Source organism: Nycticebus coucang, chromosome 10 (assembly GCF_027406575.1).
Source record: "Nycticebus coucang isolate mNycCou1 chromosome 10, mNycCou1.pri, whole genome shotgun sequence".
Lineage (NCBI taxonomy): Eukaryota > Metazoa > Chordata > Mammalia > Primates > Lorisidae > Nycticebus > Nycticebus coucang.
In genome coordinates this window covers 91922815-91942990 of record NC_069789.1, presented here as the reverse complement: position 1 = coordinate 91942990, position 20176 = coordinate 91922815, and the positions used below count along the sequence as shown (strand labels likewise).

Genomic DNA, 20176 nt, shown 5'->3' with positions numbered 1-20176 from the left:
ATATTTGGCTTTTATATGCTGGTTCATGTGATTTTCAGTGACAGATTGTTCACTGAAGGATCATATATTCTTATTGCACGAATCCATTCAAATAGCCAAAGTAACATACTGAATTTCAGTTCAATATTCTCAAATTGTTGAATAACTCCATGAAAATTAATTTCACTTACCAAATATTTACTAAACGCGTCTATTGATATAAGGCCTAGATGTCAAGTCATCCGTAAACACTCAGTAAAATAAATTTTTCAGAATTTTTCAGAATTTTCCAAGATTATATCTTTAAGCCCTAGAATCTGCATAATGTCAGGGTCATGAAAGCAGGAACTTTGCTCTTTCAACATTGGCTCCCAGGGAATAGGGCCTGGCACACAAGGACTCTAAGTATTTGTTAAATAAATGAATAAATTAATGAGTACCATTTAATTTAGATGCGTTCTAAACGTGTTTTTATCTGATTTGAAAAGAAACAAGAGGAGTTATTATTCAAACAAAATTTACTGAAGTGATCCCTAGTATAAAATGACTGTAGGACTAAATCCACTTGGAGGATATTACAAAGTTACAGATTCTGACTTCTGTATTTACAAAATTCTCTGAACCCTTTCAGGTACAGATTAACCTGGTGACTGGGTCCTAGTCCAGCCAAAGGCCTTTACATAATTTTAAGGGCTGGACTTGAACTGTGTAAGGAAGCAGGTTTTCCCATTTCAGGGGAAGTCTTCGATGAGAAATGCTGAGTCTTAACCCAGGTCTGGCATACAGTGGATTCTCAGAAAACATAGGATGAATTCAATGTATGGAGTTAGCATTGATGATGTGGGAGTGGTGGGGCTTAGTGTAGAAAAGGTATACTCCAAGGAATTATTTCTATGTGTAACTTGAAAAAGTGATTATTTTTTAAGCCTATTCTAGATTTTGGAAAATAAATAAAAAACTGTAAGAAGAATAGAAAGCAGATAAAGGTTGCTTTTATTACATTCTTAGTGCTCTATTTTCACTGACTTCCAAGGCAGTTCTGTCTCATTGGGGTCTTTGTTGGTATTTTTCTGTAATCTGTTAAGTAGGTATACATCATGGCCTATAAATTCATGAACATCTTGATTTATGTTATTTTAAGTAGCTTTGGTACATTCATTTCTGTTTCTTCTTATTACCTCATGTTACTTGAATTGGATATAGTTTGCTCAATAACTTCCTAGAAAAAAGATATAGTATAAATAATAAATGTAACTGAATTGGCTATTTTAAACACAAACTTTAAAAACAAAACTAAGAATCCCCATGGAGTCAGAGAAATGTTGGGAATGAAGGAAAAAAGAAAGATGTGAGACAGGCCATAGCTTGGAGGGGTCTGGTTTGCTATATTTTAGAATGTGGATAAGCAGGAACAAGGCAGAAATGTAGAATGGGGTTGGGATTTGGAACCAGGATTACCTCTCCCAACTCATGGGGAGAATGGACATGAGAAGTTGGGCCCAGCAGCCGGACATGGTCTTCAAAGGGTCAATGATAGAATGTTAAGTGGTTATAAGAGATCAGTGGTCTTTATTACCAAAGTGACCAAACAGGCAGGGAGAGGAAGGACATAGCCACTGTACATGAGCATGTAGATGGCATCATGAAAGTCCATGGAAGAGCCTTCCTGGAAGGAACTTCAGGCCCTGGAGAGTGAAGGCAGAGAGGATGGTGGATGTTGGCCCTCTGTATCCATGTGTTCTATATCTATGAACAGAACCAACCCCAGATGGAAAACATTTTGGGAAAAAAATTCCACAAAGTTCCCAAAATCAAAACTTAAATTTGCCGTGCACCACGTGCTACAACGAATCCACGTGAATGAAGTGATTGTGTGTATGCTGTTAGGTGTTACGAGTAGTCTAGTGATAATTAAATATGTGGGAGGGGGCGGCACCTGTGGCTCAGTCGGTAAGGTGCCGGCCCCATATACCGGGGGTGGTGGGTTCAAACCCGGCCCCGGCCAAACTGCAACCAAAAAATAGCCGGGCGTTGTGGCGGGCGCCTGTAGTCCCAGCTGCTCGGGAGGCTGAGGCAAGAGAATCGCTTAAGCCCAGGAGTTGGAGGTTGCTGTGAGCTGTGTGAGGCCACGGCACTCTACCAAGGGCCATAAAGTAAGACTCTGTCTCTACAAATAAATAAATAAATATGTGGGAGGATTGCAGAGGTTATATGCAAATATTGCATCATTTCATTCTGCATACAGACCTTATGGATCTGCACATTTTGGTACCCAGGTGGGTCCGGGAATCAATCCCTGTGGCTACCAAGGAACGACTGTGTAGGAAGAGTCCAAGTCTCAGAGGACCCAGGGAATGGGCATTCTAACTAAAATGGAAATATTTGAGGAAACACCCTCCAAAATGAAATTTTCCATTGAACTCTGCAGAGAAAGGCTGAGAACTCCACCTGCCACACTGCCTCTGCTTACTTGGTGGCCCCTGAGCCCCTCTGATGTAGCCTAGGACTCTGCAAAACAATATGTGAAGGTCAAAGCTCTAGAGGTAGAGCTGAGGGTTAAAAATTCATGGACTCAGGCATATGGGAAAAGAGGAACCATTTGCCTAAATCTGGAGAATAAATTTGGAGAATGAGATAGAAACACTGGTATGAAAACCAGAACTTAAGGTCAGGATCATACATGGCTGACAACTCAGGGCTTCAGTGGGCTGAAGCTGCTTTCTCTTGTAGGGGTTGGTTCTTGCCACTGGGTTGGCGTGGGCCTGCAAGGTGGGAGGCAAGTTTGGAAAGGAGTGAGAGGAGATAGGGGCTTCAGAGATTACAGATAACAACCATGTTGGTTGCATCTATTTTAAACATGAGTAAGATTTTTAAGGGAACTTTGATTCTTTAGCCTTAAAATAGAACCTGAGAAAATAGAGCTCATGACAAAGTTCAATGGAATAAATGAACAAGAGCACAAGAAATAAATGGATGAACAGTAAACACAAGCCCTAATGCTGTCCCCATAAATGTTCTAGATTCCTCACATGGCTTATAGTCTATCTTTTTGACAGCAGCAGGTAGCATTTTATGTCTTTTACTCTACAGAATTCTTGGCTGGGGAAGAAACCTCAGAGATGATCTTGCCCACTGCTCTTCTTTTGGAATTGAGAAAACCGAAGCCTGAGGATGTGAATAAGACATTCTAAATGGCGCATGACTCTGGATATGAATCTAGCGCTCATTCCACAAAAAGGAATAAATAATATTTTAGCTATTTTCATAAAACACTAATAGATGTCCTCCAATGTATTCTCTCAGCTGATCACCAGGCATTGCCATTTCTAAAGTCCATCTTAGCAGTTACAGCTGCAATCTGTGCGGTGCAGTGGGAAAGAGTACATTCACAGGGGTTTGCCCCAGGATTTAGAAGCCCTGCCACTGGGTGGCAGTGTAGTGCAGCAGGAAAAACTGTAGCCCTAGTTGCACAAGTCTGGATTTGAAAATCTACACTTCCTTGTAAATGTGACCTTTGCCAGCTACTTATCCTCTCAAAGCCTCAGTTTCTTCATCTTTAAAATGGGTATAATAATAATAACCATCTTAAGGGTTATTTGGGTGGATTGAATGTGATAATAATGTCTATGAAAAAGCTGGTACAACATAAGCAATACCAACTATTCTTGCTGGTCTCATTATTACTGACTGACTAATACTCTGAGCAATTAACTGGAACAGTGGTGACTTTTGAAAATAAACGTGAGCTATGAATCAATTCAGTGCGTTTCTATTTTAGAACATAGAATGTGCTGGGTGCTTTGCCAGCAAGATGCTTTGGGGCAGTTGAAGACAGGTGAGATATTTGGCCCTGGCCGATGAGGATTTCCCTGAATTCACTGTCAGCAGAACTTGGGCTTGAGTAAGTTTTACTGGTAAATGATAAGCTTCATTCAACAGATGGGTGTCACAAACCCACTTTTATTCTGCCTAGTTGCTGCAGGGGGTATAAAGATGAAGAGGCACAGCTCCTACCTTCAAGGCACTTATAATCCATATAGAAGTGGAGGGAGAAGTGTAATAATAGTCACATTAGGATTTTATCACATCCATTCCTGAATAGCTCAATGTCTGAGACTCAGGAGTGCTCAGTGAAGGTGAGCATAAGGGTGAATGAATGAACAAGTGAATGAATGATATATGTACCAGAAAGAGACTTTCTAAGGAAGTGAAAGTTCCACTGGTATAGCTGAGCTTCATCACTTATTAACGCTGTGACCTTGGACAAACTATTCAACCTCTCCCAGGCTGTGTTTCTTCTTCATCTGTAAGTGGAGTGGTACCGCCTTTCCTCACTATTTCAGAATGGTGGTAAGCATCAAATGCCATACTGACATTGATGTGCACTGCATAAAACTGTGCAATGTTGAATTAATGTCATTAAAAGATTATTCAGAGAGAGAAAGTTTTGATATAGATGACCATGTTTTGTGGCGAGTATGTTGTTTGTTTTAGCACATGTATGCTTTTTTTTTTTTTTGTAGAGACAGAGTCTCACTGTACCGCCCTCGGGTAGAGTGCCGTGGCGTCACACGGCTCACAGCAACCTCCAACTCCTGGCCTTAAGCGATTCTCTTGCCTCAGCCTCCCGAGTAGCTGGGACTACAGGCGCCCGCCACAATGCCCGGCTATTTTTTGGTTGCAGTTTGGCCGGGGCTGGGTTTGAACCCGCCGCCCTCGGCATATGGGGCCGGCGCCCCACTCACTGAGCCACAGGCGCCACCCAGCACATGTATGCTTTTATACATGTCAATCCCCAGTGATTCTCCATTCTACAATGTCATCTGAAAAGCCACAACAAAGGACAGACCCAGGAGCCTACCTTCACATTTCGGTGCCAAGGCTGTCCAGTGTCCAGATGGAGTACAATCCAGTCTTTGTGGTCCAGATAAAGAAAATCCCTCATCACAGGTGAATTGGCATGTAGATTTATAACTGGAAGCTCCAAGAGGTTGGACACAGGTCACTGTCCCATTCTGAGGACTTAGCAACAATGGGCAGCTGATGGCTGCCGTGAGCATGGCAGAGGAGGAAAGAAGAGATGGGTTTAGAACTCGGCAAACTGAAATCAGCAGGGGGTGTGTGTGTGTGTGTGTGAGAGAGAGAGAGAGAGAGAGAGACCTCAATATGCAACAGCAGCCTTTGGTTAAAAATAATTGTTCGACTCTCATGATGCTTTATCACCAGTTAAAAGTTACGGGGTGCAAAATAGAAGATTGCAGTTGGTTAATATCTTGTCATGATCTCTCACAAACAGCCTCAGAGCTGACTTTCAAAGGAAGCTGGTGTTCTGTTTGGGAAGAGAGTGATGTGACTCATTTCAGTTGCTCCTGGACAGGAGTGGAAGCGATTGTTCCCTGGATGTCTTCTCCAGAAACAAGCCTGATGACCTTACCAGAAAACAATGCAAACAGTGAACGGAAACAGAAAAATGGAAATGAAGTCAAATACTTTCTCCTCCTTTCCCTGACTAGGCAGTGGGAAGAATCTGTGGACATTCAGACTCTGTTTCTTACTAACAACATATCTTAGGACAACAACCTTCCTGAGCCTTGGTTATTTCCTGTTTGGCACGGGAAAAAGTAGAATCCTTGCCTTGTAAGTTAATTCAATCATGTGTAAAAATTAAAGATATAATAAAAAATCATGGACATACAGTAGGTACATAATGTCATCAGCTGTCTGCAAATGCCAGCCACAAAAGACTACTTGGTTCACTTACCAAAAAAAAAAAAAAATGTTAAATTAGGTTTCATAGGTCTTTGCCACAGTCTATCCATGTAGAGTTTGAGGTGCTAGGGAATTTGCCTGCATCAGAGATCATTCTGTGTGACTTTTAGCAAGTCACTTAACCTCTCTGGGCCTCAGTATTTTTACCTTTAAAATGGGGAGATAGCAATACCAAGCTCCAGGATTTTTACTCTGATCAAAAGCAAAAACACTCTGCATGCAAATGTCAACAGCTGTGAAGATGTTCCTCTGTCAATTAACGAAACAATAAAGCCCAGATTAAACACACTGGTGTTTAAAAGTGAAGACTTAGTGATCACCTGGTTTAGGGTATTTCTTCTTAATGTTTGACCTGGTTGAGCCAGGTATGGTTTTAGACCAGAGACGGTGACAGTATGGCTGTTCGAGGGGCCACTTTTCAGCCACTGACTTAGATGGGCTGAAATTTTGAGGGCACCTTTCTCTTCTTTTCATTCCTTCACCTCTCCTGCTGAATTCCCTCCAATCTGATCAGCTTGTCCAAACACCTAGTTATTTTCTGCCACTTGAAATGTCTTTCTGTATTAAGTGTGTTTGTGGAATGGGAGAGGGAACAATTCAAGAAGCCTGTGAACTGTAAGGATGGGGAAGGGCTGTGAGCGAGGACCTTGGGGTCAGGGAGCCTATTGCCAGCTCTTTTGTGGCTTTACCTTCTGCCAGCAGGGTAGGGTGGGGGGGAGCATTAAAAAGGGAAATTGTCTGATAACACACTCTCAGAAGTGTCACAACATGTAGTGGATTGCAAGCCTCATGGTACCTTCCTGTCCAGCCCACATTTCAGTATTTCGCTTGATGCCTACCCAGCAATGGGAGGAGAAAGTTCAGTCAGAGTAAACAAAGAACTAAAAGCAGAAGAGAACTGGAAGGTCACAGGAAGCCGCGGTGAGAGGCAACCTCCTTGCTGTGAAACACCCCGGACAGTATGGAGCGATGAACTATAATCTGTGCCCTGCATGGCCGGGGGTTGCCAGGACAAGTTCTGATCACTGTGATAACCCTCCTCACCAACTCCCAGCTCTTCCCGAAGGCTGAGAAAATTTGTAATGTGCCCGGGCTTCGGTATAGTCAGGATGAGCATGAAGGGACAAAGTCATAGAACTACCCCATTCCCCCAGACCCAGCTCTGAAGGTGCACCCAGACCCAATTCCAGTGGCTTGCCATACTCTGATGCCAGGGGGTGGACACCCAGTCCTGCTGGTTCATTCATCCATTCATACACTCACTGTTGATCTAGCTCGCCAGGGAGGTCTGTGCACGTGTGTGCATGCTTGTGCGTGACCTAAATAGCAAGTGGTTTCCTCTTCATAAAAAATATGTATCTGCCTGATTCCGCTCAGATATTGAACGTCTGTACAAAGTGAAAGGCGTGGCAAATACTGTAGAAATGTCTAGTACTTTACCCATAATTTTCTTACTAAAAGTGTAAATTTATCATAAAATACTGATTGCAAAGAGGAGAACGTGAGTGGGGAGAACATTAGAAGAATTCATGCCAGAATGATGTTCACAGTATCTATTTTAGGGTTAGAGTATTTAAGAAAATAATTTTTCATTTCTGTATTTTCTAATTTTTCTGTAGATTTTGTAAATGAGAATATTGCTTTTTTTCCTTTTCTTTTTCTTTTTTGAAGAAAGAGTCCCACTCTGTTGCCAGAGCTAGAATATAGTGGTGTCACCATAGCTCACTGCTGCCTCAAACTCCTGGGCCATCTCAGATTCCCAAGTGGCTGGGATTATAGGTGTGTACCACCTGCCACCAGGCCTGGCTAATAGATCTTTCTTTGTAAAGACAATATTTTCTATCAATGTAATAAAGAGTTTACTATACTGAAGGAAAAAAAGAATGCAAATATAAGAAAACACACATCTATCCTTCAGTTGACAGATATGATTAGAACCAGTTCTATTTCATACAGGGTACTACACCATTGACAGAATACAGTGGCTTTTCATATCAAGTACAATGTAGGTAAATTCTTACACTGAATCTGCACATTTTTTTTTTTGTCTGAGAATCTTATAACCTCTAGTTCATAGAGTAGTCTTATCCTCTTCCTGTCACTCTCCACTTTATCCTAAGTATATTTCTCTACTGTCCCACAGATCTTGGAGTATATTTGCAACTAGGTACATACAAATTTGGCCTCCCCTGGTTCCCCATTATTATGCCCCATTGTTCCTCAGAGTAAAATGTCATGCCAGTCTTGGAACAACCATCCTGAAGCAATTTTTGTTCTTCTGGTCTTTTTTCCAGATGCCTTTTTTAACCAGTTGAGAACAGTTCACTGGATTAGTGACAGGAGCCTTCCGGTCCTGGTCCTGATAAAGACCCTGATAAGGAGATAGCAAGGGCCATTCCCTGTGGCCATTCCCTCTGCCTAGTCCCTGAAGACATTTGCATTTGGGGTCCTTTGGTTATGGGACGAAAGGATGAGTGAGAGTATTTATTAATTTTCCAGTCCAATTCAAGGTGAACTCTACAGTTACCACCTTTAAAACACAGACTTTCAAAATACTGTCTATAACTACATCTAAGCTGCTGGAAAAAATGGGCTCTTACCTTGGCATTCTGGAGGAACAGCACTCCAGGTTCCAGAAGCCAAGCACTGTAGCACACTTTCACCCACCAGGTGCCAGCCTTCGTCACAGGTGAAGCCGCAGGCTGACTGGTACCGAAAGGCACCGAAGGGATGGGAGCAGTTCATCTGAGCCTTGCTTGGAACCGGAAGATCTTGGCACTGCAAAGCTAAGTGATGAGAAAAGAGCAGTAAAGAAACAGTAATATGGGTGTACTCATTGATTCTGACCCATTAGCCCTTTCCACTACCAAGCACAGGTATTCTTCAATAGGGCTTCCTTATCTTGGAAGATGAGAGGAGGGTTACTTAGTTATAATGGCACAGGAAAAAGTCTATTAGGAAAATGCTAAATCATTATTGAGCCTTTTGGCAATATATGTCAATAATATTTACACCCATACTTTTGGACTCAAGAATCTATGCTAAGTATGTAATCAAGATGCATATAAAAGTCAATTCAGAGTTTTGTTTTTTTTTTAGACATAGTTTCTCTATGTTGCCCTTGGTAAAGTGTCATGGCATCACAGCTCACAGCAACCTCCAACTCTTGGGCTTAAGCGATTCTCTTGCCTCTGCCTCCCAAGTAGCTGGGACTATAGGCACCTGCCACAATGTCCGGCAATATTTTGTTGCAGTTGTCATTGTTGTTTTAGCTGGCCCAGGCTGGGTTCAAACCTGCCAGCCTCGGTGTATGTGGCTGGCACTGTAACCACTGTGCTATGGGCGCCGAGCCAATGCAGAGATTTCTTTTTTATTAAGACATTATTTGTAAGAACAAAATACAGAATGGAAAACAAACATAAATGCCACTAAAGAAAGTCAATTATGGTGGGTCCAGGAAAGAGATATTAAAGGTGACTAAAAATGATATAGTTCACTTTGGAAAGCTGTAAGAGGTGTCTCAATGTATAATGTTAAATGAAAAAGCAGAATAAAAATTTTAATATGTTATTCTGGAGAAACAGCGCTGCAGCTTCCAGGTCTCAACTATGTAAAATAGATGATAATACATGAAGCAAGCCTTTCCTCACTTTTAAAATGGTAACAATAATTGTAACTACCTCCTAGGTCAGACTAAATGAAATCATAGACAGTGCTTAATAAATATAAGCTGCTATTGTTATTATTATTATTAGTGGTGGTGGTATTAGAAGCAGCAGCAGCAATAGTAGTATTATTGAGGCTATCCATCAGAGGTAGACTTTAAGTGCTAGAAGGCGTATAAATGGAGTTACTGAGCCCATGGCTCTGGATGCTTAAGAGACTAACTATCTGCTGTGGACAAGTAGACATTTACTTGCCTAGAGGAAAGAATGGCTCAGGTGACCCCGTATGATTCCTTTTAAGTACATCTAAGGGCTCTTAGACCATCCACAATCCATCCCATTGCCCTCACTAGGTCTCACCAGCATAGTGCATGGCCATTTATTCTTTCATGACCTTTTTTGTTCTGTTTTTCAATTTTTTTATTATGGCAAATATAGATAGCATAACATTTACCCTTTACCACGTCACCAGTATTAAGCATACAGTTCAGTGGCATCAAGTACATTCATATATTGCACAACCATCACCTCCATCCATCTCCAAAATCCTTTTCATAACATCAAACTGAAACTCTGTACCCATTAAATCATAATTCCTCTTTCTCCCCTCCCCTCGGCCCCTGGCAACCACCGCTCTGCTTTCTATCTCTGTGATTTTGAGGAACTCTAAGTTCCTCACTTAAGTGGAATCATATAGTGTATGTGTATACACTCAGTATAACATCCTCAAGACTCACCAGGTTTGTAGCACAGTCAGAATTTCCCTCCTTTTTGAGGCTGAATAGTAATTACATTGCAAGTGTCTGCCATATTTGTCTTATCCCATCATTCACTGACGGGAACTTTCATGCTTTCCTACTTCAACTATTGTGAATAATACTGCTGCAAACACAGGCATACAGCTGTCTCTTCAAGACTCTGCTTTCAAACCACTGTCTCATTTTAAAATCACAGTATACATGGACCCAGGAGAGTCATGTACATTTCCCAGGGTTTTAGTAAACGAGAACATAAAATGTCCAAACTGTACTTCTGGAACTTGACTTCTGGTGAGGTGCCCTTAAAAAATATAATGCTAATGATTCCCCTGTGCCTTGGTTCTGTAAGAGCCAAATATTGAAAAGCTGAAATATTGAAAGAGGATCATTTGCCAAATCTAATATGTATGATGTATTAGGTAATATTATCTTCATCATTATTTTCCCTATAAAACTTATGAAGAGTATTAAAGTTGCTTCTACGTATATAAACGATAGGGGCCAGGGAGATAAGGCACCCCCGTTTTCCAGAAGACACTGAGCCTCAGAGGGGCCCCAGTTTTACTGACAGGAAATGACAGAACCGGACTAAGCACTTGTCCTGCATCCTTCCTTTCCGAGGCTATTGCTTAGGCACATTTGCTCCTCCCAGGCACACCCCTTCACGCCAGTGCAGCCCCACGTGTCAGTAATGCAGCCCTCACCTCGACTAAGGTCGCGTTGTGCCCGGGCCTGGCTTTGCCCACCCCTTCCCTGGTGCCAGGCACACCTGGGGCCAGCCCTGCTAGGACTCACGATGAATAAATTCACCACAGGGCTCGGTGCAGGTGCTCACGCCTTTGATGAGCTGCGACGCGCAGAAGGACATCGCGACTGTCACAGTACCTTGACAAACGGGGGCTGGCGCTGTCCACTGTCCCGAGTCAGAGCACTGCACCACGTCAGCTCCCCTCAGCGCGAAACCCTCAGCACAGTGGAAGCTGCAGCGGGTGTTGTGCCGGGATTCTCCCGAGGATGGTGAGCAATCCATGCTTCCGTGCACGGGCCTCCCCAGGGGCTCACACGAAACTGCTAAGCAGAAAAATCCCCTTCTGTAACTGAGTAACGGCAGGGCCCAGTTCTTTCTCGGAGAGACCTCCCTGGCATCCTGCATTTTTCTTACCCGCATTGTCAGGATGTTGAGAACCCCAAATCTTTCATTTTCCAAAGGGAGGCTGCCTGGCGCCCCTTCTCAGGCCCCTCTATCTGATTCACTCTCCCTGCCCTTCAGGTCTCAGCCTAGACTTGACTCTCTTCTCATCCTAGTTCAGAGGTGGGAGCACCTCTAACGTGCTCCCACAGCCCCTCTGATCTTGTGCTACTGTTTGTACACGACCGTCATTCTTCCTCATTTCACCACAGACTCCGTAAGGCTGTGATCAGTCACCGAGTCGTACTTCAAAGCTGAGCACAGTGTTTTCCATGGCAAAGTCGTCATTCAGTATTTACTGACATTAGCTTAGCCAGGTGTTTGTGGTGGGCACCTAGAGTCCCAGCTGCTTGGGAGGCTGAGACAAGAGGATCACTTGAACCCAGGAGTTTCAGCTCGCTGTGAGCTATGATGACAGAGCTTTCTACCCCAGCGTGACTGAGTGAGACTCTGTCTCAAAAAAAAAAAAAATAGAGAAAGATATCTATGAAATTGAATCTGGGCAGAGTAGACATGGAAAAAGCTTGGACATAGGGGGCAAAAGCTGAACTCGTGTATTATTGTTGACATTCCTACCGAGCCCTGTAACATGATACCAAATGGGTTCTCTCTTGGAGCACAGGATGTCATCCAAATTAGACTTTGCCTGCCAAGTAAGCGCAGCCTGCACACAGTTTCTGAGCACAATTAAGCCGGGAGTGACCTCAGTTCTGATGAAGATTGGTTTCCTCAGGCCCTTCCTTGATGAACCATTTCATCTCCAGGTTATTCTTGGGGCTTTGCAGAGTCTACACACCACTCTCTAACCCTGGGCTTTGACCTCTGGTTTTTATAGAATCAAGGCATTTAAAAATAAAAGATCTCTATTGATTCTTTCTTACCTTATAGATGGGAAGGTGAGGTTCAGAAATGTTAAGTGACTTCCCTGAACCCTCATAGCTTGCCAGTAAAGAGAGAGCTGGGCTTGTCCTCTAGGTCCAGTCTAGGAATTCACTAACCCACTTTTAATTTCCTATACTCTGATGACCCCTATCTGCCTTATAAGTTGAGGGTGTGAGGCAGTTGCACAGAATTCATTTTTGTGGTGTTATAATTGCCTACCATTGCTTCACACACTCTTTTTTGATGCAATGTTCCTTTGTTCCTTTGTCAAAAGCTGCGGGGGACTCTCTCTTAGCCATTTTGGCTGCTGCTCTGATTGCCTCTCAAATACAGAACATTGTCTCACAGCTTGGATATGCAAGTGGGATGAGAAGAGAGGGAGAAAAGGAGCAGAAACAAAAATTTGAGCAAGTGCCCAGCTCTGTATTGGGTACTTCAAACATGCTATTTAATTGTATACTTGTAATATACTTAATTCTTATCAAAAAACCCTTGCAACTCTTAGCTCCATTTCACAGGAAACCATGGCTCCCAGAGGTTGAATAAGTTGCTTCAGTGTCCGAGCCTAAAAGAGGTCACCCTGACATCAAGAGCTCTTGCTTGGTCTTTCTACTGTGCCCTGACTCCTTCTTGGATAGATTGGGGGCTGCCAAACGAAAATCTTACCCTCACAGGCTGGCAGGGGCGCAGTCCACTGGCCAGAGCCGATGCAGTGGACTGTGTCTGAACCGCTCACCCAGTAGCCAGGCTGGCACTGAAATTTACAGCTGGAGCCATATGCAAAGGCAGCCAATGGGTGAACACAGTCCATGGTTCCTTGTCTGGGAGCTTCCAGGGGCTGACACTGCACAGCTGGATAAAGAAGGAGAAAGGTACTAGGAAGGAGAAAAAAGCCTGCCCACAGCTGGAGACCTGCAGCAGCACAACCTCTGGGAATCGGGTTGGAACTAGGAAGAGGCAAGTGCCCCATCCTCAGGGTGACCTGAATCCCTTAAAGATGCAGATTCCTCCAAGCCCCAGTCTTAATGCCCTCTTGTCACTATACCTCGATAAACCTGTCCTGGCCGATGCCATCCTTTCCCACCTTATGTGAAATTAATAATGAGGCTATTCTGAAACTGTGGATTGTGAGTTTGGGGAAAGGGAGGACTTTTCAATTTTGTTTATAGTAAATTCTGCCTTTTGTTTTTCTAAAGTTTGACACACTTTTCTCATTCCAGACTAACACAATCTAGCCAGAGGGCAGCTGGAAGGAGAGTTAAATGGTAGCAATTCAGGCTGATCAGTTTTATCTATAGACCCAGCAAGGAATGGGTGCAGTGGACACTATACATCCCAAATCTGTACATCCTATACTACTGCCTGAAACTCACCTTTGCACACTGGCGCTTGGGCTGTCCACACCCCTGAGGCTGTGCATTGCACCATCTCTGGCCCGACTAATGCAAATCCTTCTTTACAATTGAAGCTACAGCTGGACTGGTACTGAAATGCTTCTGCAGAGTGAAGACAGGTCATGCTTCCTTGTTCAGGAGTCTTGAGGGGAGAGCACTGCACAGCTGAAAAGAACCACAGGACAATTGTGTGAGTCCGTGGGCAAATTCATTCCTGCACCCTGGAAGCCTCTAGTTTCTACAGCAGTTACACCTTCCCAAAGAGGCAGGCAGGCTAATGTGCTCGCTTGGTTAAATGAGGCTGTCAGTTACAGTTTGAAAAGATCCAAACACCTTTTTTTTTTTTTTTTTCATTTAGAGAAGCAAATTAATAGTGCTCAATCCGTAAGTCCTCCCCCATCAATATACTCTGTTCACTCTGTAATTAATAAAGGGAGAAGGATCTCTTTGTAATGTTTTTGCCTGAGAATCAAGAATGAAAGTCACTCTACAGATATAAAATACCACGAAAATCAAAATCAGTGTTAGTCTGATCGACAAGTAACAGTGATAATCAGAATTTCCCATTTAACATAGATGCTCATTAGCTTGTTCTGCCCTGTCCCCTCCCCGCCAAATGTCAGTCATCAGTGAGGCTGGACAGAGTAAGGTCTACACACCTACACACTGCGGAGGCTTATTCGTCCAGAGTCCAGAAGCCAAGCAGCCCAGCTCGCTGGGCCCGTTCCGTTGGTACCCTTCCGGGCAGTGGAAACTGCACCATGAGTTGAAAGAGAAGCTTCCCAGGGGGTGGCTGCAGTTCACAAGGACGTGTGGTGGGAGGTCAAATTCTCCACACTCTCTGACTGAGGGAGACAAAATATTGATTCTTTTTTTTTTGTAGATGTAAAGATGGTATTAGATTTGCCGACGTTGGAATTATTTTTGTAATCCTCTTAACTCTAACTCTGTAAGCTTCCAACCCAAGATGGCCATCTTTACTTAGTTCCTTTTATTTGCTGCCTCTGGGGACATTTTCATTCTTTCACTGGTTTTTATTTCAAACAAGTAAAATAGTTGGAAAGAGTTCTCTTTGTTTTGCTTCCTTTGCATTTCCCTTTTCTCTTTTAAAATTTTATGAGTTATTATTCTCTCCAAGAATAAAAATGTTTTTTACACGGAATGTGTGTCTAGAGGCAATTTGGGTGCAGCAGACAGACGATAGGGGATGCCTAGGACTAGCCTGTACTCACTGGGGTGTCCCCAACGCGATCTACTTCCTGGCATCACATCTGGCAGAAGACCAGTAACCCAAATCATATCGGCAGGATGGAAGCCTCACCATATTCACATTCTGGCCCGTAGAAGCCAGGGTAGCAGGAGCAGGTGTGGTTCCCGATGGTCTCGATGCACTCCCCTTGGTTGCTGCAGGATGTGTCCTGGCAGGAGGCTGCATAGAAACAGGATGGTCAGAATCGTGAACATGCGCAGGAGATGTTAAGAAAACCTGGATTCCTATTTTAAGCCATAGATCCAGCCTCTCTCAGGTAGGACTGAGCTAACCAGACTACCGAGAACCATGGTGTCATCTGGAGAGGCAAGGTGTTCCATGGAAAAGGTGTCACAGGAGTATCGCATGGCTCTCATTTCACACTTGGTGCTTCCTAACAGGGGCATTGCTATGTGCGGACACAGAGGGACAAATGGAGCCACTGGTAGATGTGCGAACAGAGAGCCTTCTCTACGTGGCACAAAATGGGTTGTATTTTTCTAACCAAGAGCTGTGTTCATTGTATTGAATTATCATGGAAGTCCTCGTGCCACATGTTATAGCATAGAGGTTAGGAGGTAGATGTGGGGGTCTAGGTGTTGCACAAATAGGACCTGAATCCTGGCACTTCTTCCTGCTCACTATGTGGCCATAGCAAGTTACTTCTCTGAGCCCAGTTTATACAGTCAAGGCCCAGATCCTTCCACCTTTTGTTTACTGCAAATCTGTGTCCACTGCCATATGGACATTTGGCAGAGGAGCCCAGGAACCAAATGAGATGTTAAGACCTGCTCCAAGCCAAGGACAAACAACCCTAAGAGGGGATTTTTCCCAAGCTAAACACACCAGGCTTAAGGGGTACAAACCACGGCTCGCCTGCCAGGACCTCTGCACTAAGTCCATGAGGCTCAGTGACAATAGACAAAGGCCAGGGTGTCTTTCTTACCAGGAAGTCTTTGAGGGTATTTGTACTTGGTGGAGGATCAGTATTAGAGTTGATACTATGAAAGAACTGAAAATGTTTTCATTGATTTTTTTTTTTTTGATGGAGTCATGGTTGGGGGCAAGGTCGGGGGCTGGACTGCTTTCTGGTGGTCATTCCCTCTGCACGAAGCCCTGGCCACATGTTGGTGCACTTTGGGATATGTTACAAGAGGAAATCCATATGTCACATAGAGGGTCGTGCCAGTGCTAGATGACTTCTGTTTCCTCTCAACTCTGAGATGAAATAATTCTATAAACCATGAGAACTTCTATAAGAGGAAATTCCCCCATGGCAGCCAGTGAGTTTGGTGCCACTGCACTGAGGCATGTGAAAGGATTCCAAGTAAAGAGAAGATGCAGGTGGCAACAGCAGCTGGTAGGTGCAAGGTTGCCCACATCTTCCATCCCGTCCACCTTGCCCCTAACCTTGACCCCACTAGTACCTTACAGTGGTAACACTTCCCTGCCTATGTTCTTGGAGCATATAAGTTTTGCCTTGGTTGTGGCTTCCTGGGAACATCAGAATTCTAGAAATTAAAAAAAAAAACAAAAAACGGGCAATACTGTGTATTCTATGCCATTTTAGGGCTTCCAGGTAGGTTAGCAACTTGTCTATTCATTTGGATGGATTTCCAAGGAGGAGAATAATGATAATTCAGTAAACAAATCTCTTTTTGATTGTCTGGTTCTGAGGCCTAACAAATCCTGACATGTAGAAAATTATTCCAAAAATACTTAATCTCTTGTAGTAGTATACAGGAGAAGTCTGTAATATGTATGTAATATGCCATGTGATCTGAAAAGTAGTATTAACAATGGCTGGATACTTTCTGAAAAGCCCTTGTACATATCTATTTCTCAAGAGAATTGATGGTTCCCTCCATCCTTCACATTTTGGATGGCAAAATGCCAATCAATGTCAGTGGCTATCTAGAGTATTAACTTGGTAGGGATGGAGCCCATCTGGGATCAGGTACAATCATTCCAATTAGTGATGTTAGCCATCCTTGCAGCTTACAGGAATGGCATCATTTATGACAGTTATTTTCAATCTCTTTTCTATCTTGCCACTTTTTAGTAAGCTTTGTTGAGGAAGACTGCCTTGCAGAAATGGATGTTGAAGGTTGGGTTAGGAGACAGTAAATCGGTGGCATATTGAAACAACTAATGGCAGTCAAGATAATCTAATAAAGAACAGTTCTAGGGATGCAATGCCTAGAAAGGGTAAAGAGCCAGCCAGGAGAGCAGTCAGATGAACAATATAAAGCCCATCCTGGTCCATGGATAAATGGCCATTAATTAATTAGTATATAAGTATATTATTTATAAAATGAGATGTGACTACATCTCATTCATGACAATGTATTCATGCGTATGCTTTCCCTTAGCTAGGAAGTTTGGGTGAGGGGAGGGAAAATGTAGAAGGAGTAAGCTGCATATTCTATTCCAAATGTGTGTTGTTAAAGGATTCCAAGTAGGAGTGTTTAAAATCTGAAGAATTCAGAATATACATAGCAGAGTGTGGCATGTGTAAGAAGAATTATCAAAGAAGGTCTAGGGTACTTAAGACTCTCCTGCTCAGGACAGTCCATACTCTCCCTAGTCACAGGGTTTGTGCACTACAAGGTACAGAAGGGGCCTGTCTAGATAGGAAGCAACATCAGAAAGATGGGATCAGCTCTGGCACCAGGCTCATGACTCCAGGAGGGCCAAGCTTTCAGGCATGTCTGCTTCCTCTGGACCTTGGGGAACTGAGAATCAGATATATCCCCAAAATCTAACCTTCAGTTACTTCTTCCCTTTCCTGGCTCCTCTACCACCACTGAAATCCAAGGGATATGGACTTTGGATGTGTTATTGTAGACAAACTATAAAGCGTTTGTTATCCTTAGTTATGTACTCAAATTGTTTCATAAAAATGCAAAGGAAAGAATGCAATGGCATACATGGCTATAAAACACCAATTTTATAGTCAACCGGAGTTTGAAACTGGCCCCACCATCAACTAGTTTAGAATCTTGGGCAGATTACTTAAAAGCTTCTGAGCCTTTCCTTCATCTGCAAAATAAGAATTATAGAAGGAACTGATTAGTGATGTTGTCATAAAGACTAAATACAACTCACAGGAAGGGACAAATGACACATGCAGTAAATGAACTAATAACAATGCCTGGAAGACATTGACAGTCAAGAGATACCAGTTACAGCTGTGTCTCCCAGGGGCCAGGGCTATTCCCTCTCAGTTTATACTTTTTCTTACATGAGGCCGTAGTAGTAGAAAGAGGCCCCAGACCTGTCATTTAGGAGTCTGGTTTCCAGTCTCACCTTTGCTTGTCCTGCTCCACACACAGTTTGGAGAAACTAAAACTTCTTGACTGTTTGTCAGTTACAGGATGAGAGGGGTGAGCCAGATGATATTAAATTCCCTGCTACTTCAAACATTCATTCTTCTCTAATCTTGGTCTTATATTCTTCAAGATACTCACTAATGCTGATTGATTAACAGTTTACTCCTTGATTTCATGTCCCAGCCTTTGTGACTCCATACTATTGACCTAGTGGTTTACATGGTCACCCAGGGAAGGTGTTTTGGCTCTGTTTTTGTTTTCATATTATTATATTATTATTTTTTTTTTTTGAGGCAGAGTCTCATTCTGTCAATCTGGGTTAAGTGCTGTGGCGTGGTGTCATAGCTCACAGCAACCTCATACTCCTGGGTTCGAGTGATCGTCTTGCCTCAGCCTCCTCCTACAGGTGCCGGCCATACACCTGGCTAGTTTTTCTATTTTTAGTAGAAATGGGGTCTCACTCTTGGTCAGGCTTATCTGGAACTCCTGAGCTCAGGCAATCCACCCTCCTGAGTCTCCCACAGTGCTAGAATTACAGGCATGAGCCACCATGCCTGCTTTGTTTTCATTTTAAATACTCAAATTTGAGAGAGAGGAGACCCTACCTTTGTAGCACAGTGCCAGCTTTCTTTTCCAGCAGGGCTCATCATTCCACTTGCCGGGGGCTGACTCACTCTTAATGTAGATCTCCACGCAGTCTTGGTTGTTTTTCTTGTTGTTGGGCTCATTGTCGGCCCAGTTCTCCGCCTCTGGGGTGAGAGTCTTATTGGTTCCCACCCAGGTCCACTTATTATTGATCTTTCGGATCCCAATCCAGTAATAAGAGCTGTAGTAGGGGATGACGTCATTGAGGTAGGCTATTTCATTTTTATTCTGGATGGCCACTAAATCTGTGTATTCCTTCTTGCAGAATAGCCTGGAAAAATTCCATGAGTATGCTTTTGTACTGTAATGATAAGTCCACGCTTCCACTTCTTTCTGATTTGTTAGTTCTAGATTAAAGGAGAGCGAATGTCAGGTTAACATCCCTTGCCAGGAGGAGGCTGTGATCAAATCAAGTACATTTCTGCATAGTCAGATGAGCCTTTGGCCAGAAGATGAATACCCCAAACATGACTATTTTATGTCGAATGTGGTTGTTTGAAGGGGAAAGGATGGTTTCCACCTTTCATTTGAAAGTGTACATCAAGTCAGAATAGAAAAAAAAAAATGCCCTCTTCTGAGAATACTTGGTGTTAAAGATTTGGAATCATGAGCTATTAGAGTAAGAATGGACCTTGGAGGTCATGGAATTTGCTCCTCTCCTTTTACAAGTGAAGGAGATAAATTTGGTAATTTGCCCAAGCCCAAATTAAGTAACACACAAAATGTCTTAAGGGCAGGTTCTGTCTCTTCATGTGCCAAGTTAAGACGCGTTATGACCTAGAGCCTACCAGTTGGCCCAGCCTCATTGCCTGCCTACATGTTTGCCACCTTTGCAAAACAGAACCCCCGGTTGTGTCTCTTTGCACATTCTCTCTGTGCTATCCTGGCTGCCCTCCCCTCTCATGCCTGGTAAACTCGACTCCCCTGCTTTCCATGACTTTCCCATGACTCTCTCCAGGCCCCTGTGCACCACCTTTATTGCCATGTATTGTGATGTCCACCTCTGCTAGACCTCTGTGAATCCATGATTTTTCTATTTTTACCTCTTGATCCTTAGCACCAGGCATAGAGTTTGACACTTAATAGATATTCAGTAAATGCTTAACTGAATGAGAGCCAGGATTAGAAATCTGATATCTTGCCATGTAATTTTATATTCATTCCAATCTCCTTGATCAATTATTCTACTTCCTCCATGTCTGCTTTCTCACTCATTAAGATAGGGCACAAACAGCCCTTCTTTATAAGTGTTTGCAATATCAAATGAAATAAAAAATCACCCTTCAAAAGTATAAAGATGCTATGATGCGAATT

The 20176-nt window shown here is 43.1% G+C and overlaps 1 protein-coding gene across 3 annotated transcripts in view; it reads right to left on the bottom strand.

Moving 5' to 3' along the window:
- Positions 1 to 20176, bottom strand: part of SELP (selectin P) — a 42485-nt gene that overhangs the window by 9976 nt on the left and 12333 nt on the right. For 2 of the 3 annotated variants that reach the window (XM_053605933.1, XM_053605934.1), the window contains exons 3-10: positions 18823 to 19209; positions 14958 to 15065; positions 14296 to 14481; positions 13616 to 13801; positions 12909 to 13094; positions 11057 to 11242; positions 8349 to 8534; positions 4841 to 5026 (exon numbers count right to left, since the gene is read on the bottom strand). In XM_053605933.1, coding sequence (XP_053461908.1) covers positions 4841 to 5026; positions 8349 to 8534; positions 11057 to 11242; positions 12909 to 13094; positions 13616 to 13801; positions 14296 to 14481; positions 14958 to 15065; positions 18823 to 19209 — 1611 coding nt within the window. The remainder of the gene's footprint in view (positions 1 to 4840; positions 5027 to 8348; positions 8535 to 11056; positions 11243 to 12908; positions 13095 to 13615; positions 13802 to 14295; positions 14482 to 14957; positions 15066 to 18822; positions 19210 to 20176) is intronic. The other variant, XM_053605935.1, reaches the window with a different exon arrangement.